The 15,416-nt window shown below is 37.0% G+C and overlaps 2 protein-coding genes across 2 annotated transcripts in view; one reads left to right on the forward strand and one right to left on the reverse strand.

Annotated features, from left to right (window-relative positions):
* Positions 1 to 2,102: 2,102 nt before the first annotated feature.
* On the reverse strand, positions 2,103 to 13,883 carry LOC143020890 (uncharacterized). The gene is made up of 3 exons (XM_076177771.1): positions 12,231 to 13,883; positions 4,094 to 4,298; positions 2,103 to 2,496 (listed from the first exon to the last, which is right to left on the reverse strand). The coding sequence occupies exons 1-3, from the start codon at positions 13,778 to 13,780 to the stop codon at positions 2,410 to 2,412; spliced, it is 1,842 nt and encodes a 613-aa protein (XP_076033886.1). The 5' UTR covers positions 13,781 to 13,883; the 3' UTR covers positions 2,103 to 2,409.
* Positions 13,884 to 14,010: 127 nt separating this feature from the next.
* Positions 14,011 to 15,416, forward strand: part of LOC143020891 (D-serine dehydratase-like) — a 33,298-nt gene continuing 31,892 nt past the window's right edge. The window contains exon 1 of the mRNA XM_076177773.1: positions 14,011 to 14,113. The gene's annotated coding sequence lies outside the window, so the exon portion shown is untranslated. The remainder of the gene's footprint in view (positions 14,114 to 15,416) is intronic.

Here is a 15,416-nt window from a genome sequence, read left to right on the forward strand (position 1 = left end):
TTATTATTTTTTGTACTGGGTGACTATAGTGTCGCTGCATACTCCAATTTAGGCCTTATCAATGTGACTAGTATTTTCTTTACCATTTCTTCATCCAAGTAGGTAAAAGCCACTTTTATTGATCTTAGCAAGTTATAGGTTTCACTGACGATTGTGTTTATATGTTTGTCAGGGGACATATTTTTTGTGATGATCACTCCCATGTCTTTTTATGATCCCTTTCTTTACTTCTTTTTCACCAATTTTATATCATCCTGATATCCTTTTCTTTTTTTCACTTTTTCCAAATTCCATTATGATACATTTTTTTATGTTGAATTCCACTTCCCACTTCTGACTCCATTCACAAAGAACATTGGCTCCCTTAGGCACAGGCAGGTAACGCAGGAGGAAATAGAAGAGATTTTGGCTTCTGAAAATTCAGAAAACTGAGGAATAGTTTGAGGACAGTGATAAGGATGATCCAGGCAATGAGGATGAGACTGTCCTTTTCAACTTCTACTGGTTTACATTAGTGTAAAACCAGTTTGATCAAAATTACATATGGACTTCACTGTACTCCATATCAAGTTTTTCAAGAGTTCTTTCCAGAACATGGCCATGGGTTATTGATTTTATTTGTGTATTGTATATTGTATTAAATAAATTATCACAAAATTGTAAATATACAGTTTACATGGATCCAAAAAATGTTAAAAATATTGTGAGTATTCCCATATGGGTGCATACTTTCATATGCATAATCTGATATTAACCACTGAATGCTAGGTCTTGCAATCTTTATGCATTCAACTAGATATATGTTTTGAAGTACACTGGGTACAAATAAGCAGTGTGTGAATAAGTCAAATTTCCACATTTTCTCACAGTACTTTTTCAAACAAAACATTGAAAAATCAAAGATCATCCATGAGAATCTATTTCTAATTACTTTATGTGAAAATTAGTGCCTTTATCATGAAATTCAGACATTTATTACCTAGGGACAGTACATTTGATGGACATTTGACAATTTTGTTTTTAAGAGGAAAATGGCCATCACAACTGTCTGTCCTAATTAAGTAGCCAAAGGGTTAAGTTGGAGAGTAGTTACAAAATTTGTATCTTCTTTGATCTGTTGTTTGTGTAATATGCCAGTTTTGACAATGAGCATTTAGATCACCAGCCAGTATGTGGTTTGTTATTGCATTGAGAGGTTGGATCTGAAGGATTTGGGGTTGACATAATTGGAGATACCTGTTTGTGATACTGCAGGCTGTGTTAATTATTTGTTTTTGGATTCCAATTATTTCAGTGATAGTGTCTGTAACTGTCCATTGTCTCAATTAGTTGGAGAAGAGTATGCTGTTGTGTACTAGTGCTATGAATCCACCTTTGTGCCTCATGTTGTCTTCTTTTATCATTGAATCTGTGAATGAAAGCATTGTTCTTTGTTGTGTTCATGTATGATGTGAAACAGTTCTGTGTGTTTGGGGAGTCCATTTATGTTTATCTGTATACAGTGAGTCCTCCTTATACGGTAATTCTTTATCCAGTAAATTCACAGTTATAGTATTTGGTAATTACTACCCTCAATTCTATCTACGGTAAGAAAAATTCACAGATACGATATCTGCTCATGGTTTGGAGGTAAAATTAGATATTTTGAAGAGGAAAGAGCAGGGAGAAGGTACATCTGCCATAAGTCGAAACTTGGGTTTGGTATACGGTAATTTCAATTTGCGGTAAGGTTTTCAGGAACGCATATGTACTGTGTAAAAAGGACTCACTGTATTAATAGTTTAACATAGACAAATATTGTATGCCTCCAGTCTGTATGGGCACCCTAAAAGTTCCTAAAGCATTGACTGACTACCATGCAATCACTACAGCATAATTCTATGCAGTCATTACCCACTGTAAAGGTGTTGTCAGGTTTTGAAATACATGCAGCAGGAAGATGATTCTTTCGGACATCTGTCCAACAGGACCACAATTTGCAGGTATCTACTGTTGATCTCATTATTCGCTCAATCTTATTATATGTGCTTAGTCATTTCCATGAGTAATGTATTTGTACAAGGAAAGACTAATATATATAACATGTTATAAAAACAACCAAATGTATCATTATAACACTTTAATATTATACATCACCTTGAACTGTAAGTTTACAGCTCTCATATACAAGCAAAATCCTTCAACACCAAACAACCTTGTAATAAACACATGGTATACTACTGTCTTAATCCTTCACATCCTGTACAAAGACACAATGTATGAACAGTATTAGATCAACATAAAATTACCACAGTATACTATACATAAGTCTTGACTATGGTCACAATTAATTAACTTACCCATTCATTCCCTTAACAACTGAATCTTGAAACACTTCCACAATTCTTAACTTACAGACCACTCTTATTCTTATTTGCGTATAGAACCTGGATCTCTTTTCTCTATCTGACGTAACTGCTTCCTTTTCATCTTTTTGATTTTTCTTGGATCCTTAATCTGCAATCACCAAGGAAAATCCTTATTATAAATAATATACTATACCAAATTACACCCACTTTATACACAATAAAACCCATTTAATGGCCCTGCCATCTCAGCACCTCATGGATGAAGTGTCATCCCTGTCCATATCCACACAGTTCACATTAGAGCTCCCTTCCTGTATAATACAACTAGGTATATACAGAGACTCAACACTTCCATAACAGGACCAAAAAAATGCTGCTGTTGATTTACTTTTACTGCCTTGTTTTATGGTGACCACCTTCACATCCACTCAACATAATTTATAGAACAGTTGAAAATATTCCTTCAGCCACATCAACTTTTCACCCACTCACAACCTTTCTCCATTCACCAGTATTTTTTGCATTCTCTCTTCTTTGCTTGAGTGACATTCCTTGTATATCCAAGGCCCTTTTACTCCACACATCCACCTCATTCTTGATCTTTCTCTCAAGTTCTTTCCATCTGCATCCACTTGCCACATTCTTTTTGTTACTCCTTCCTCATTCTTTCCATATACCCAAACCACCTCAGCAAATTTTTATCTACCTTACCCAACAACTTCCTTTCTACCATGTTCTCTACCTCACCACCATATTCCTCACACTATCTTTCCCTGTAACAGTTAACATATTTCTACAACACTTCATCCTAAACTCGTTCAAACTCTTCCTTTCTGCCTTCCTTAAAATCCATGTCTCTGCTCCGCATGTTGCCATAGGCACAATCACTCCTTTATACAATCTCTGTGCATTCATCCCCAAATCCTTATTTCCTATAATGCTCTTCATTCCACATGAACATTTACCTGTACTTGCCTCCATTATTCTATAATCTACCTCCATACCCACTCCTTCATTCCATATGCAACTACAAATAGTTAAAATTCTTCCCCACCCCCCCAAGTCCCTCACCATCCATACTCATGTCCAAACAACCATCAACTTCCCTCATTGTACTTCTCATCACTTTAGTTTTGCCCACATTTACTCTAAAGTTTCTCCTCTCACATGGCCCATATTGGGCACTGACTGTCTAAATTTTATGCAGTCAGTATTTTAGGAACTTCTGTGATATCCCTATGAACCAGTCCTACAGCATTCTTTTACGCTTCAAGACTACTCTCCACTCCAAAAAGAATGTTGATCACTATCAACTTCTAATATCCCTTTCTACTGTTCTCTTAAATTTATCCTTTACCACCTCTCTGGCATAATATTCTCCTTAAGAATAGAAGTGCTGATTATCAACAACAACATACAATACTCGTCTCGCATGTCTTTTAAAACTCAGTCACTAGCTGCTTCAGTCTCTCCTAAGAATACTTATGAATTAGTCACAAACATGTCATCTGCAAACAACAACTGACTCATCTTTCATGACCTATCACCCTTCTCACATATTTGCCTTACTACAAAAATTATCCAAGCTTTTTCCTAATCTCTCTGTTCCTCTCCTAATCATTTCAATTAATACCCTCCCATATGCATTCCCAACTCCACTGAGCAGACTGATTCTTCAGAAATTACTACAGTCATGTTTGTCCCTTAATGCACTGTAATTATTAACTACTGATATCACCACTTACCAGTTGGACAACTTCAGCCTTGCGTGCATTTTCTTCCCTTTTCTCCTTGTTGATCCTCTGCCTCTCCCTTAACTGCTCCAGCTTCTGCCGTTTCTCCTCCTTGACAGCTGCGGTTGCTGCTAATATATTTTGTCTCTCTTCTTTCACTTGCATTTTCTTGGCCCATGATGTCTTCAAGGGCTTCACTTTTACCACTGATGAAAATCTGATAAAAAGATAATTTCATTAATAAATCTTTATATTTCTAAGTATAAGTTGATACAGGAAAAAAAAAAACTGCACAAGACACACAAACAACTGACACACCACACAATGGAACACAAGTAAAGCTTGGATTCACCTAAAAACCATTTCACTTACCCACAACAACCAATACACAAGGTGCACCTACTGCCAGAACACACCTTAAGCCACATAAAAAAATATTAAAACACGTAATAAACACAATGAATATATCACAAATAAGCAACATATATATATATATATATATATATATGAGTGGAAGGGTGGTGAGTTAAACACAGAGAACAGTTGGAGTTTTATTCACTGACGTTTCGTCCTTACCAGGACATTCTCAAAGTACATACAGTTTCAGAAAATTAACAGCTTATATAACCCATCCTTGCCGAGTTCCCCTCCCTCTATCATCCGTCCTCTACCTTTTTTCATGTGACTCCGACTATGTCACTTCTCCCTCCGTTCTCAATTGTCCTTTTTACCTCCTTGATAATCAGAGTACTTACCGCTCCTGCTAATTTTATAAACCCTTCCCTATGGTTGATGCAGGGGTGGGAAGTAATGTAGGCTGCCTCCACTATTTTTCTTTTCTTTTTCTCTAGACCTTTGTGGAGCACCTCTATCTTGTTCCAATCTGGAAGATGACCACATTGGTCTAAATGAACTACTAGCGAGTTGGAGGTTCTGTGAGCTCTGACGTCATTTTTGTGCTCATATGTCCGTAGCTCCACTGATCTTCCCGTCTCTCCATAATATCCTAACGGACAACCACCACATGGTATATTGTAAATTGTGCCCTTCTCTACATCCTTTTCAATTTACAATATACCATGTGGTGGTTGTCCGTTAGGATATTATAGAGAGACGGGAAGATCAGTGGAGCTACGGACATATGAGCACAAAAATGATGTCAGAGCTCACAGAACCTCCAACTCGCTAGTAGTTCATTTAGACCAATGTGGTCATCTTCCAGATTGGAACAAGATAGAGGTGCTCCACAAAGGTCTAGAGAAAAAGAAAAGAAAAATAGTGGAGGCAGCCTACATTACTTCCCACCCCTGCATCAACCATAGGGAAGGGTTTATAAAATTAGCAGGAGCGGTAAGTACTCTGATTATCAAGGAGGTAAAAAGGACAATTGAGAACGGAGGGAGAAGTGACATAGTCGGAGTCACATGAAAAAGGGTAGAGGACGGATGATAGAGGGAGGGGAACTCGGCAAGGATGGGTTATATAAGCTGTTAATTTTCTGAAACTGTATGTACTTTGAGAATGTCCTGGTAAGGACGAAACGTCAGTGAATAAAACTCCAACTGTTCTCTGTGTTTAACTCACCACCCTTCCACTCATTTGTCTTCCATTCTTCAATATATATATATATATATATATATATATATATATATATATATATATATATATATATATACATATACACACACTGTAGAACCCCATTACAATGGCATGCTCGGGACCTCAACTGCAGAGAAAGACGAAATTCTGTTATTATGAGGCTTATTCTTAGCGATGTCTGAGAATTTATGCTACATTCATTTAGAAGCATTAAATATGAAATACTTGATAAATAATGTAGAAAATAAGTAACAAATGATGGAATACATCAGAAGGCATTACTGAACCATTTGTCAGTTATACAATACTCACAAAGTTATGGTTGTAGGTGAAGTACAGTGCAGTAAGTTGTAGGTGTGACAGTGTACACCCTATACAGTATGGGCTACATCTGTATCCAGGTACAGTATTGGCAGTTTTGGGTACAGTATCCAGTATAGTTATTGATGGTACAGTAAAATGTTAATCAATAATCGAGGCTTACAAACTAAGTTAATTTCACTGGAGTCTTACAAGGGCTTACTGGTGGCACTGGAGGACCATCAGTATCTTCATCCAGTACCATTGCCACACCAGAGGTGGATTGGGGCTTGCCAGAGGTAGAGGGCCTGGTCTGGTTAGAAGTAGAGGCCCTCTTTGCAGCCCTTGAGAACATGAAGCAGATGTCCGACTGCTATGATGACTTTCTTCAGGTATCCATAATCTGATTATTGAGCCTGCTGAGATACATATCATCCTGGGCTGTGAAATACTGCTGGCATTCTGTAAATTTTATTGCAGTTGCAGTGTTGAATACTGCCAAACCCTAATTCCATAACACTGGGGGATCAACTTCCTCCTCCTCCTCACTCTCCTCTTCATCATTTTCCTGACCTTGTTCCTTGACTACAGCTATTAGATCATTAGTATCCAATGTGACAGAAACATCATAGTCTGCCTCAGTCCACTCCCCAAATTCATTAGCCTCCACTTTAATCTTGCCACTTGACTAAATCATATCTTTTATTTCTTAATTTATTATTATTATTATTATTTTTTTTTTTTCAGATTCTGAGCCACTGCAAACCCTTCAAAATCTCCCTCTGCATCAAATTGGTCATTGTCTTGGATCACTGTAGGCCATACTTGCACCAAGCACAATTCAGGGTCTTGCTCTTTACATTTTTCCATGCATCTGATGCAAAATATATGGCATCCTTGACAGTGAATTTCTTCTGCACAGCCATAATATCACAGCATTTAGGACTAGCCTCATGAAGTCTTTTCTGTAATTCATTTTGAGATTTTGGATCACCCCCTGATCCATGGCCTGGATCATGCTGGTAACATTAAGGGTTAGATAAATTGTAAAGATGTTCCCACTGATGAGTTCTGCTGGGGGATGGGCTCTGTAATTATCGAGGAACAACACTTTCGTATCTTTGAGTAGGCCTAATCTTTTCAGGTTTTCCTTGAGAGCAGGAACAAAAATGTGGAAAAACCACACCTTGAAAATATCACAGGTCATCCATGCATTACCTTGATTATCATCGTCAACTGGGAGATGTATAACATTCTTTAAACACCTTGGATTCTTGAACTTGCCAATAACAAGCAACTTTATTCTGTGTTTCCCTGATGTGTTGGCACAACACAGAAGGGTGATGCAGTCTTTATTTTGTTTAAACCTGGGGCTACTGTTTCATTTCCACAAGCCAAAGTAGGACATGCCAAACAGTGAGTATGCATTATAGATTTGGTCTGGTGTCAGATTATACTTGGTGACAGTTTCCTGAAATGTGCTCACCACTCACATCTAGTACACAAATTCCATGCCTCACCTTAAATCTATGAAGCCAACCAGAAGAGAATACCCATGGCTTGGTTATCTCCAATTTGTTATATATTTCTTTGGCCTTTTCAATCATAAGTGGGCCAGAAATCCATGCTCCTTCTGAATGCTTCTGCTTAAACCATTTATAAAGAACTCGGTCCAGCTCCTCCAATTTTGGTGCACACAACTTCTGCCTCTTATTGATGCCCTTGTTGGTCTCACTCTTCACGAAAAATTCTTTTATCTGTGGGCTCTGCTTCTTGATATCATAAATGGTGGATGACGAAATCTGGTAGTGTTCCATAATTGTGTGGCAATTTTCATGTTTCTCTAGTCTTTCAATCACTTCCAGCTTCTGTTTCAATGTTAATACCTTCCCAGCACATTTCTTCACCCCTTGGGAAATGGTTGAGGCTGAGAGATGTGATATTTGGGTCCAAAAAGAAGTACACAAGAGAGCACTTTTCGGTATGGATGGACAAACAGCACCTCAAACTTTTGACGGGAAGGCTAAAACAACAACAAAAACTTCAGACCATGTGCACCTGTCATTAATATGGGGCTGCCATTACTACAGATATCATTATAAAGAGGTTCTACTGTGTATGTATGTATGTGTATATATATATATATATATATATATATATATATATATATATATATATATATATATATATATATATACACACACAAACACATCATCAACATCTCACTTTTACAGGAAACCAAATCTCACCACACAATCATGTCTGCATTTGCAGAATATGCAACACTCAGAAGACAAAACAATGCAAAAGTGGACTTATAATACTGCACAATAGCATAACCTTCTCCAACAAGGCAGAAGAAACTTGAATCACTCACGGACACCACAGCAGAAATAATCAGTATACATAAACAAATATAGTAAACAGTATACAATATCACAAATGTGGGTTTAAACACAAATTGCAGACCAATGAGGAATCAAAATTACCGAACAACTCTCCAACATATAAATTACTAAATTCCAGCAAACACCTAACTAGACATCCTATACACAACTAACAAGTGACATCCTCAGACATTATGAGAAGAAACTAAAAGCACTGGATCTGCCAACTTTGGAAGATGAAAGAGAAAGGTGATATGATTACAGTATTCAGGTTTATATAGGGGACAGACTACAATGACAGATGAGATCTCATGATCAAGGATAGGAGGGCTTTAAGAGGTCATGAGAACAAATCAAGGAAGACCACATATCCATAGGATGTGAAGAAATAGTTTTCCATATAAATGCATAAATATTTGGTCTATATTCTTAATATCTGGTTATAATATTTAGATTTGAATTCATGTATTGTTTGAGCTTGGGCTACATTATTTTCTAAGCTATTCCAAATATTTATGCATATATATAGAAAACTGTATTTCTTCACATCCCTATTCCCCTCCTAATCCTCTCAATTAACCTCTTCCATACAATGATGCCTACAGAGGCATCATGAGGTGCAAGAGCGTATACGAGGATGCTGGCATTGGCGTCCTGATTACACTTAATCTGTAGTTGTAGTTGAGTGATCCTCAAATTCTGTGAACTGCCTTGATCACAATTTGTGTTTATTATTACTCAGAGTGAAAGAAAATGAGCAAATCAGTAATGACTATATATTTTATAACACAAGTATTATACATCAAGCATCTGATGATATGCATGAGAATTTGACTGGTGTTGAAGAAGTTAACACTCTTATATGCCATTTGAAATGTACTCAACAGACTGATCCTTCTAAAACTACTACAATTATATTTGTCCCATTCTCCTTTGTGAAAGAGAATTATATAAGAATTTCCCTAGTTTTCTGGCACATTCCCATTCCTTAGGCACACATTAAACAATCTCATTAGTATTGAATGAGAATGAAATATTCAATCCCTTGGAAGTCCGGCATGCACATGTACACACACATGCATCTTAGACAAGCAAGATCATGTGCCACTAACTTCATTTGTTTCTACTCAAGACTAATAGAATAATACAAGAAAGGGACAGATGGGTGGATTATGTTTTTCTTGATCTACAAAAAGCATTTGATAAAGTACCACACAAAAAGCTGTAAAGAAAAATTTAATCAATAGGTTGCATTCAAGAAAAATTATTGGAATGGATGAAAGATTTCTTGACCAGGAGGTAGTACTTAGAGACAAATACTCAACCTGAGAAGCAATGATAAGTGGAGTCCCACAAGGTTCAGTATTGGCTCCGATTATGTTTGTCATATATATAAATGACATGGATGAAGGTGTGGAATGTTATATGAACTTCTTTGCAGATGATGCAAAACTATTAAAGAAAGTACAGAGGAAGACTGTGAATCACTACAGAAAGGCTTGGATAAAGTCTGGGAATGGAGTCAAAAGTGGGAAGTGAACTTCAACATCAAGAAATGTAGTATAATGGAGTTTGGAAAAAGTAAAAATAGAATATTGGGGCAATACAAAATTGGTACAGAGGAAGTAAAAAAAAAGTAAGCTCAGAATGGGACCTAGGAGTATCTATCACCAATGACATAGCACCAGACAAACATATCAACAGAATAGTCAGAGAAACTTTCAATTTACTAAGATCAATGAAAGTGGCTTTTGATAACTTGGGTGAGGAAATGGTAAAGAAAATGTTAGTTACATTGATAAGACCAAGATTGGAGTATGCTGCAACACTGGACACCCAGTACTAAAAAGAACCTAAAGAAATTAGAAAGAATTCAAAGCGCAATGACAATAATGGCACCAACACTCTCCAAATTGAAATACAAAGATTGGACAAATTCAATCTACCAACCCTGGAACAAAGATGAGAAAGAGATCTACTAACCAACTACAGAATTATGAAAGGGATGGAAGTCCTTGATAGAGATGATTTACTAAAGTGGGATAAAAGAAAAACAAGGACATGAAAAGAAAATTAAAAAGGATAGTTATAGAAGTGAGCTGAAAAAGAATAGTTTCCCACACAGTGTGGTAGATATCTGGAACAAATTCAATGAGGAAACAGTGAGTGCAAAAATCATACAAGAATTTAAGATCGATCTAGATGCTGAAAGATACAATGAAGTGGGTCACTATGAGCATAGTTCTTCCTGTAAAATACAACTAGGTAAATACACTTTGTGGCACAGTGGTTAGCTTCCCACACAGAGTGGTAGATGTCTGGAACAAATTAAATGAGGAAACAGTGAGTGCAAAAAACATACAAGAATTTAAGATCGATCTGGATGCTGAAAGATACAATGAAGTGGGTCACTATGAGCATAGTTCTTCCTGTAAAATACAACTAGGTAAATATACTTTGTGGCACAGTGGTTAGAGTTCCTGACTACCACAAAGGTGGTCTGGGTTTGAATCCCACACAGGGCTGAAATAATTTCAGTATCACTATGCTGCAAGTTGTTACTCCAACTCTCATGGGCGGCGAGTTGGGTGTGTGTACATGTAAGGTCACAGCATTACCAACTGATCAGTCATATATGAGTTCTGAGCTGTCAATCACAAGTCCAACATGTGATCCAAGACCATGTTGAATCACACACATAGATGGGACACCACGAGCACAGCATAGTCAGAGCAGAAGAAAAAACTGGAAACAGTGAATCTATATATTTAAACTGTAAGCTACAGTCCTCTTCTGTAGTATTGAACGATAGAATTTGGAAAGGTATGAGATGGGAGAATGTTGAAGATAATTGTGGGTAAAAGTAAAATGATATGTACAAGGGGAGAGGATGGCAGCAAGTTAGATGTAAATCTTAAAGGAAGTGAATAGTTTTAGGTTTTTGGGGTCACATGTGTCAGGAAAGGGAGTGGAGGTGGAGGTAATGTGGGGATCGAGAGAAGCAAGTAAATGCTGGGGATTAACAAGTGTCATGAGAAATAGGCATCTGGAAATGGAAGCAGAGGAGACTGAGTGAAGGAGTGATTGAGCCAACAGTACTGTATGGGGCAGACTAAGAATTTAAGAGTCAGATAGGAAAAGTTTAAATGTGTTAAAGATGAAATCTATGGGAAGTATAGTACAGGTTACAAGGTTAGATAAAGTGAGAAATGAGGAAGTGAGAGGGAGAGCAGGGTTGGAAAAGATGGCAGAAATGGATGATAAAAGAATATTGGGATGGTTTGGACACATGGAAAAATGAGTGAAGATTAGCAAGAGATGTGGAAGGCAGATGTGGCATGAACTTGAAGGGATGACCTAGGATGAGATGGATCAGGTGAAAGGGGCACTGAGCAAGAGGGGAATATCTGCTGATCAAGGAAGGGAGCAAGCAGGAGATATGGGTAAGTGGAGAAGGGCTGTGTACTTTATTGATGATACTGTGATGCAAGGACGGGAGGGGGTGAGAGATGGAGGGCTGGAAATTTAATGTCCCCCAAATGAATTTCTCCCTGTCTTCTATTTTTCTGCACAAGGGGACAAAGTGGGAGGTTCACCAATTAAGTGAAGCATCCTTGCTATGAATGTGCTGCATCCTGCTACATCAGTTCCAACCCAGGGCAGTGGGCAGGATACAGGGATGACCCATCATCCATGAGGAGCTGAGTAGGAGAAAAGGGTGTTGGATGAGATTGGAATGAGTGGAAGTGAAATGGCTGGGTGTGAGTACAAGCCTTTTGACTTGGCTACCTCCCTTGTAAGGGGGAAAAAGTCCTTCATATATAGATAGCCTAAGAACCATGCACATTACCCCCCATACAAACCTTTTTTTCTCATTTTTCCACCATCTTCCTGACTTTGGCTGTCCTCTTGGTACTTGGCCTATGACAGGATTAGGTACTTCCAGTGTCTTGGCATTCTCTTTCTTTTCAATTTCTTGATTGGAACCATCATTTTGCTTCTCACTCTTCTCCATTAATTCACTGTCCTCGCCTTCACTTACTACCTTTTCTGACTTTGCTGTTCCTAAACTAATATTTTCCTTTTCTTCACCAGTAAATTCATCCGTTTCCATGACTTCCAATTCAGAAGCTTCCTCCTCTAGTTCACCAGACTGAGAAGTGTCACCACCCTCTTCTTGGTTCAAACCTACAGACTGCTCTGTATTCACTTCCTCCTGTGTCACTTCTGCAGTTTCTTCCAGTGCTTTGGAAGCATTCGATTCATCAGCTATAATATCTGGTTTAACATTGTCATCAGCTTTGCTTTCTATGTCTTCAACTTTATTTTCACCCTGTTCTACATTTTCCTTCAAGTTTAAAGATTCACTCTGGTTTCCAATGGAATCTACTATTTCTGATTTACTACTGGAGTCCTCTGATTCTGCCAATTCCACCACATCCAATTTATCAGCCATAACTTCTGTAGAGCATGACTTGTTATCAACATTCTCCACAACTGCATCACAACTTGAAAGGTCTCGTTTAACACCCTTATCTGTCTTGCTTGTAATGTCTTCAACTTGTTTCTCAATGTTTTCTACATTTTCTCTCAAACTCAAACATTCATTCTGGTTTCCAGTGCCTTCTACTTCCGATTCATTTCTACTGGAATGTTTTGATTCTTCAGATTCCATTGCACTTGGGCTTGAAACTTCTTCGGAGTTTATCAGTTTCTTATTTTTCCCTTTCAATGAACTTTTACATACTGCTCTCTTTGCTGAATTGGCATCAGTACAATCTGTATCTACTCCTGTTTGTGCTTGTACTTCTGGTTTATCTTTTTCCGCACCAGCTTCAGCCTCATATTCTTCCTCTTCAACAACCGTGTCTAAAGTGATGATACTTTTTCTTTTTTCCTCTCGTCTATCTTTCTCTACATTTGTAACATTATCTTTCACATCATCACCCATGGATTCTGTACTGCCAGATTCAGAGCTTTTCTGATCCTGAGGAGTTACCTCACTTACATGGTCATCTTGTGTTTTGTCAGTGCTATCATCAAAATTCAATGTTTCCACAGTTTCTGGTTTACTGCCTAAATCGGAACTACGACTTTTCCTCTTCGTCCGTGATGGTGTGTCGTTCTGAACATTGGGTAATGGCGAGTCTTCACTTATGGTCTCTAAACTTTGACTGAGCCTCCTTGAAGACCTGCGAGGAGTACTAGGATTTTTGTCAACTGCTGAGTCAGTTTTATCCACTTCATCCTTTTCACTAGATCGTGTAGTGCGACGGGGTGTTGTACCAGTTCTACTTGGTCGAGGAGAACTAACATGTTGTGTAGAACTAATTTTCCTGGGTGTTTTGGCTACAGGAACATTATCTACTTGTCCTTCGCCTTCGGACAATCTTCGTTTACGTGTCTGAACCATAATGGAAATAAAGAAGAGACACTACAATTTGCACTAAAGTACCCCACTCTCCCGCTACGAACTTCCACTTTTCCACGTTGTTTTGTTTACCTTTTTCATCTGATCAACATGTCGTCACTTGAATAGGTGAAGCATCTTTCAAATGATTTAATGTAATTATCTATCTCTCATGAAAGATGTAAACGATAAAAACATCACTAATATGCAGAATTTAACCATATTGATCATCTATAGAATTATTCCAGGAAACAAAAATTAGTCTTAAAATGTCACTCAATTTACCAACCCATTATTGCTGTGACCGTCTTGTCTGAAACACTGGAGTAGCCCTTGGTGAGTGAACGTCTATTGAATATTATCATTTTATGTCCCAAAATATTACTGACCTTGTTTATATATTCTACCGAAATTAAGAAATAGTGTACATATGACAATGTTATTTCAAGTGTTGCCAAAAAGTAAATAAACACTATAGTTCCAAGTATACATCTTCCTTATATGTCATGATGCAGAAATTAGTATCAAATGAATTATTGAGAAGGAAAGAATGACTATAAGTGTAAATAACATAAATTTACTTAAAGAGAATATGATGGGAGACTGTCATGTTAATATATCGTTATAGAATGACAGCGTAAGTAAAGTGGCCATGGGTGAGATTTTCGTTTGACGAGAGTCGCCGTAATATAATAGTCACAGCTTGGGAATTGTTCTTACGTTATGTGAGAAGTTACCAAGGTCAAAGTCATCTCGTGAATAGACAACACTATAGTTGTTGATATTTATTTTCAGCACTCCAGGTTTTCGAGAGGTAAGAAAAAAAAAAAAAAACGCGTAACATCTAGCCAGAACATTTGTGTCGCCTCGTTGTCCTGGCAGCATTTTTGTTTGCCTATTGACTGTCGTGCGTTTTATATATATATATATATATATATATATATATATATATATATATATATATATATATATATATATATATATATATATATATATTTTTTTTTTGTTTTTTATTCTTCACGGTGACGCACTTTGCAGATAAGAGTACCGACTGTTGCTAGACAGCTATGTATATATGAGGCAATATGACTTAGTCGGCATAAGAAGAAACTTGAAACGGAGAAAGAAACCATAGAAATAAACTTGAAAATGATAATTGATACAGAGGAATGTGTTGCGTTAGTCAAATTATAATTATCATTTACTGACTCCCCAGTCACACAGTCAGAAAAAAAAGTGCGCTGTGATTTTTTTTTATAAACTGTATAATTTAGAATGCCAAGGAATACTAAATCAAGGTAATGACATACTAAACAGTGTATATTAGATGAATATGCCAGAATGGTAAGAATATCAGTGAACTTGAGCAGATATTAAAGAACTTATTAGAATCCATGGAGTTCGTTTTTTAATAGTTTAATGAATGCCAAGAATTTTTAAATTGTAAGTCAGATTCTAAGACTTTCTTGAATAAGTAACAAGTTATCAACTAAATGAAAAGACAAATAGAAAGAGGCAAATGACCTCCATGCAAACAGGTTGAATAGGAAAAGAATACGCCAACAATAACGATGATAATTGTACATATTATCATTATCATTATTATGATAATAATTATTATTATTATTAGTTATTATTA

This window comes from Oratosquilla oratoria, chromosome 41 (assembly GCF_046742065.1).
Source record: "Oratosquilla oratoria isolate Oo_2021 chromosome 41, ASM4674206v1, whole genome shotgun sequence".
Taxonomy (NCBI): Eukaryota; Metazoa; Arthropoda; class Malacostraca; order Stomatopoda; family Squillidae; genus Oratosquilla; species Oratosquilla oratoria.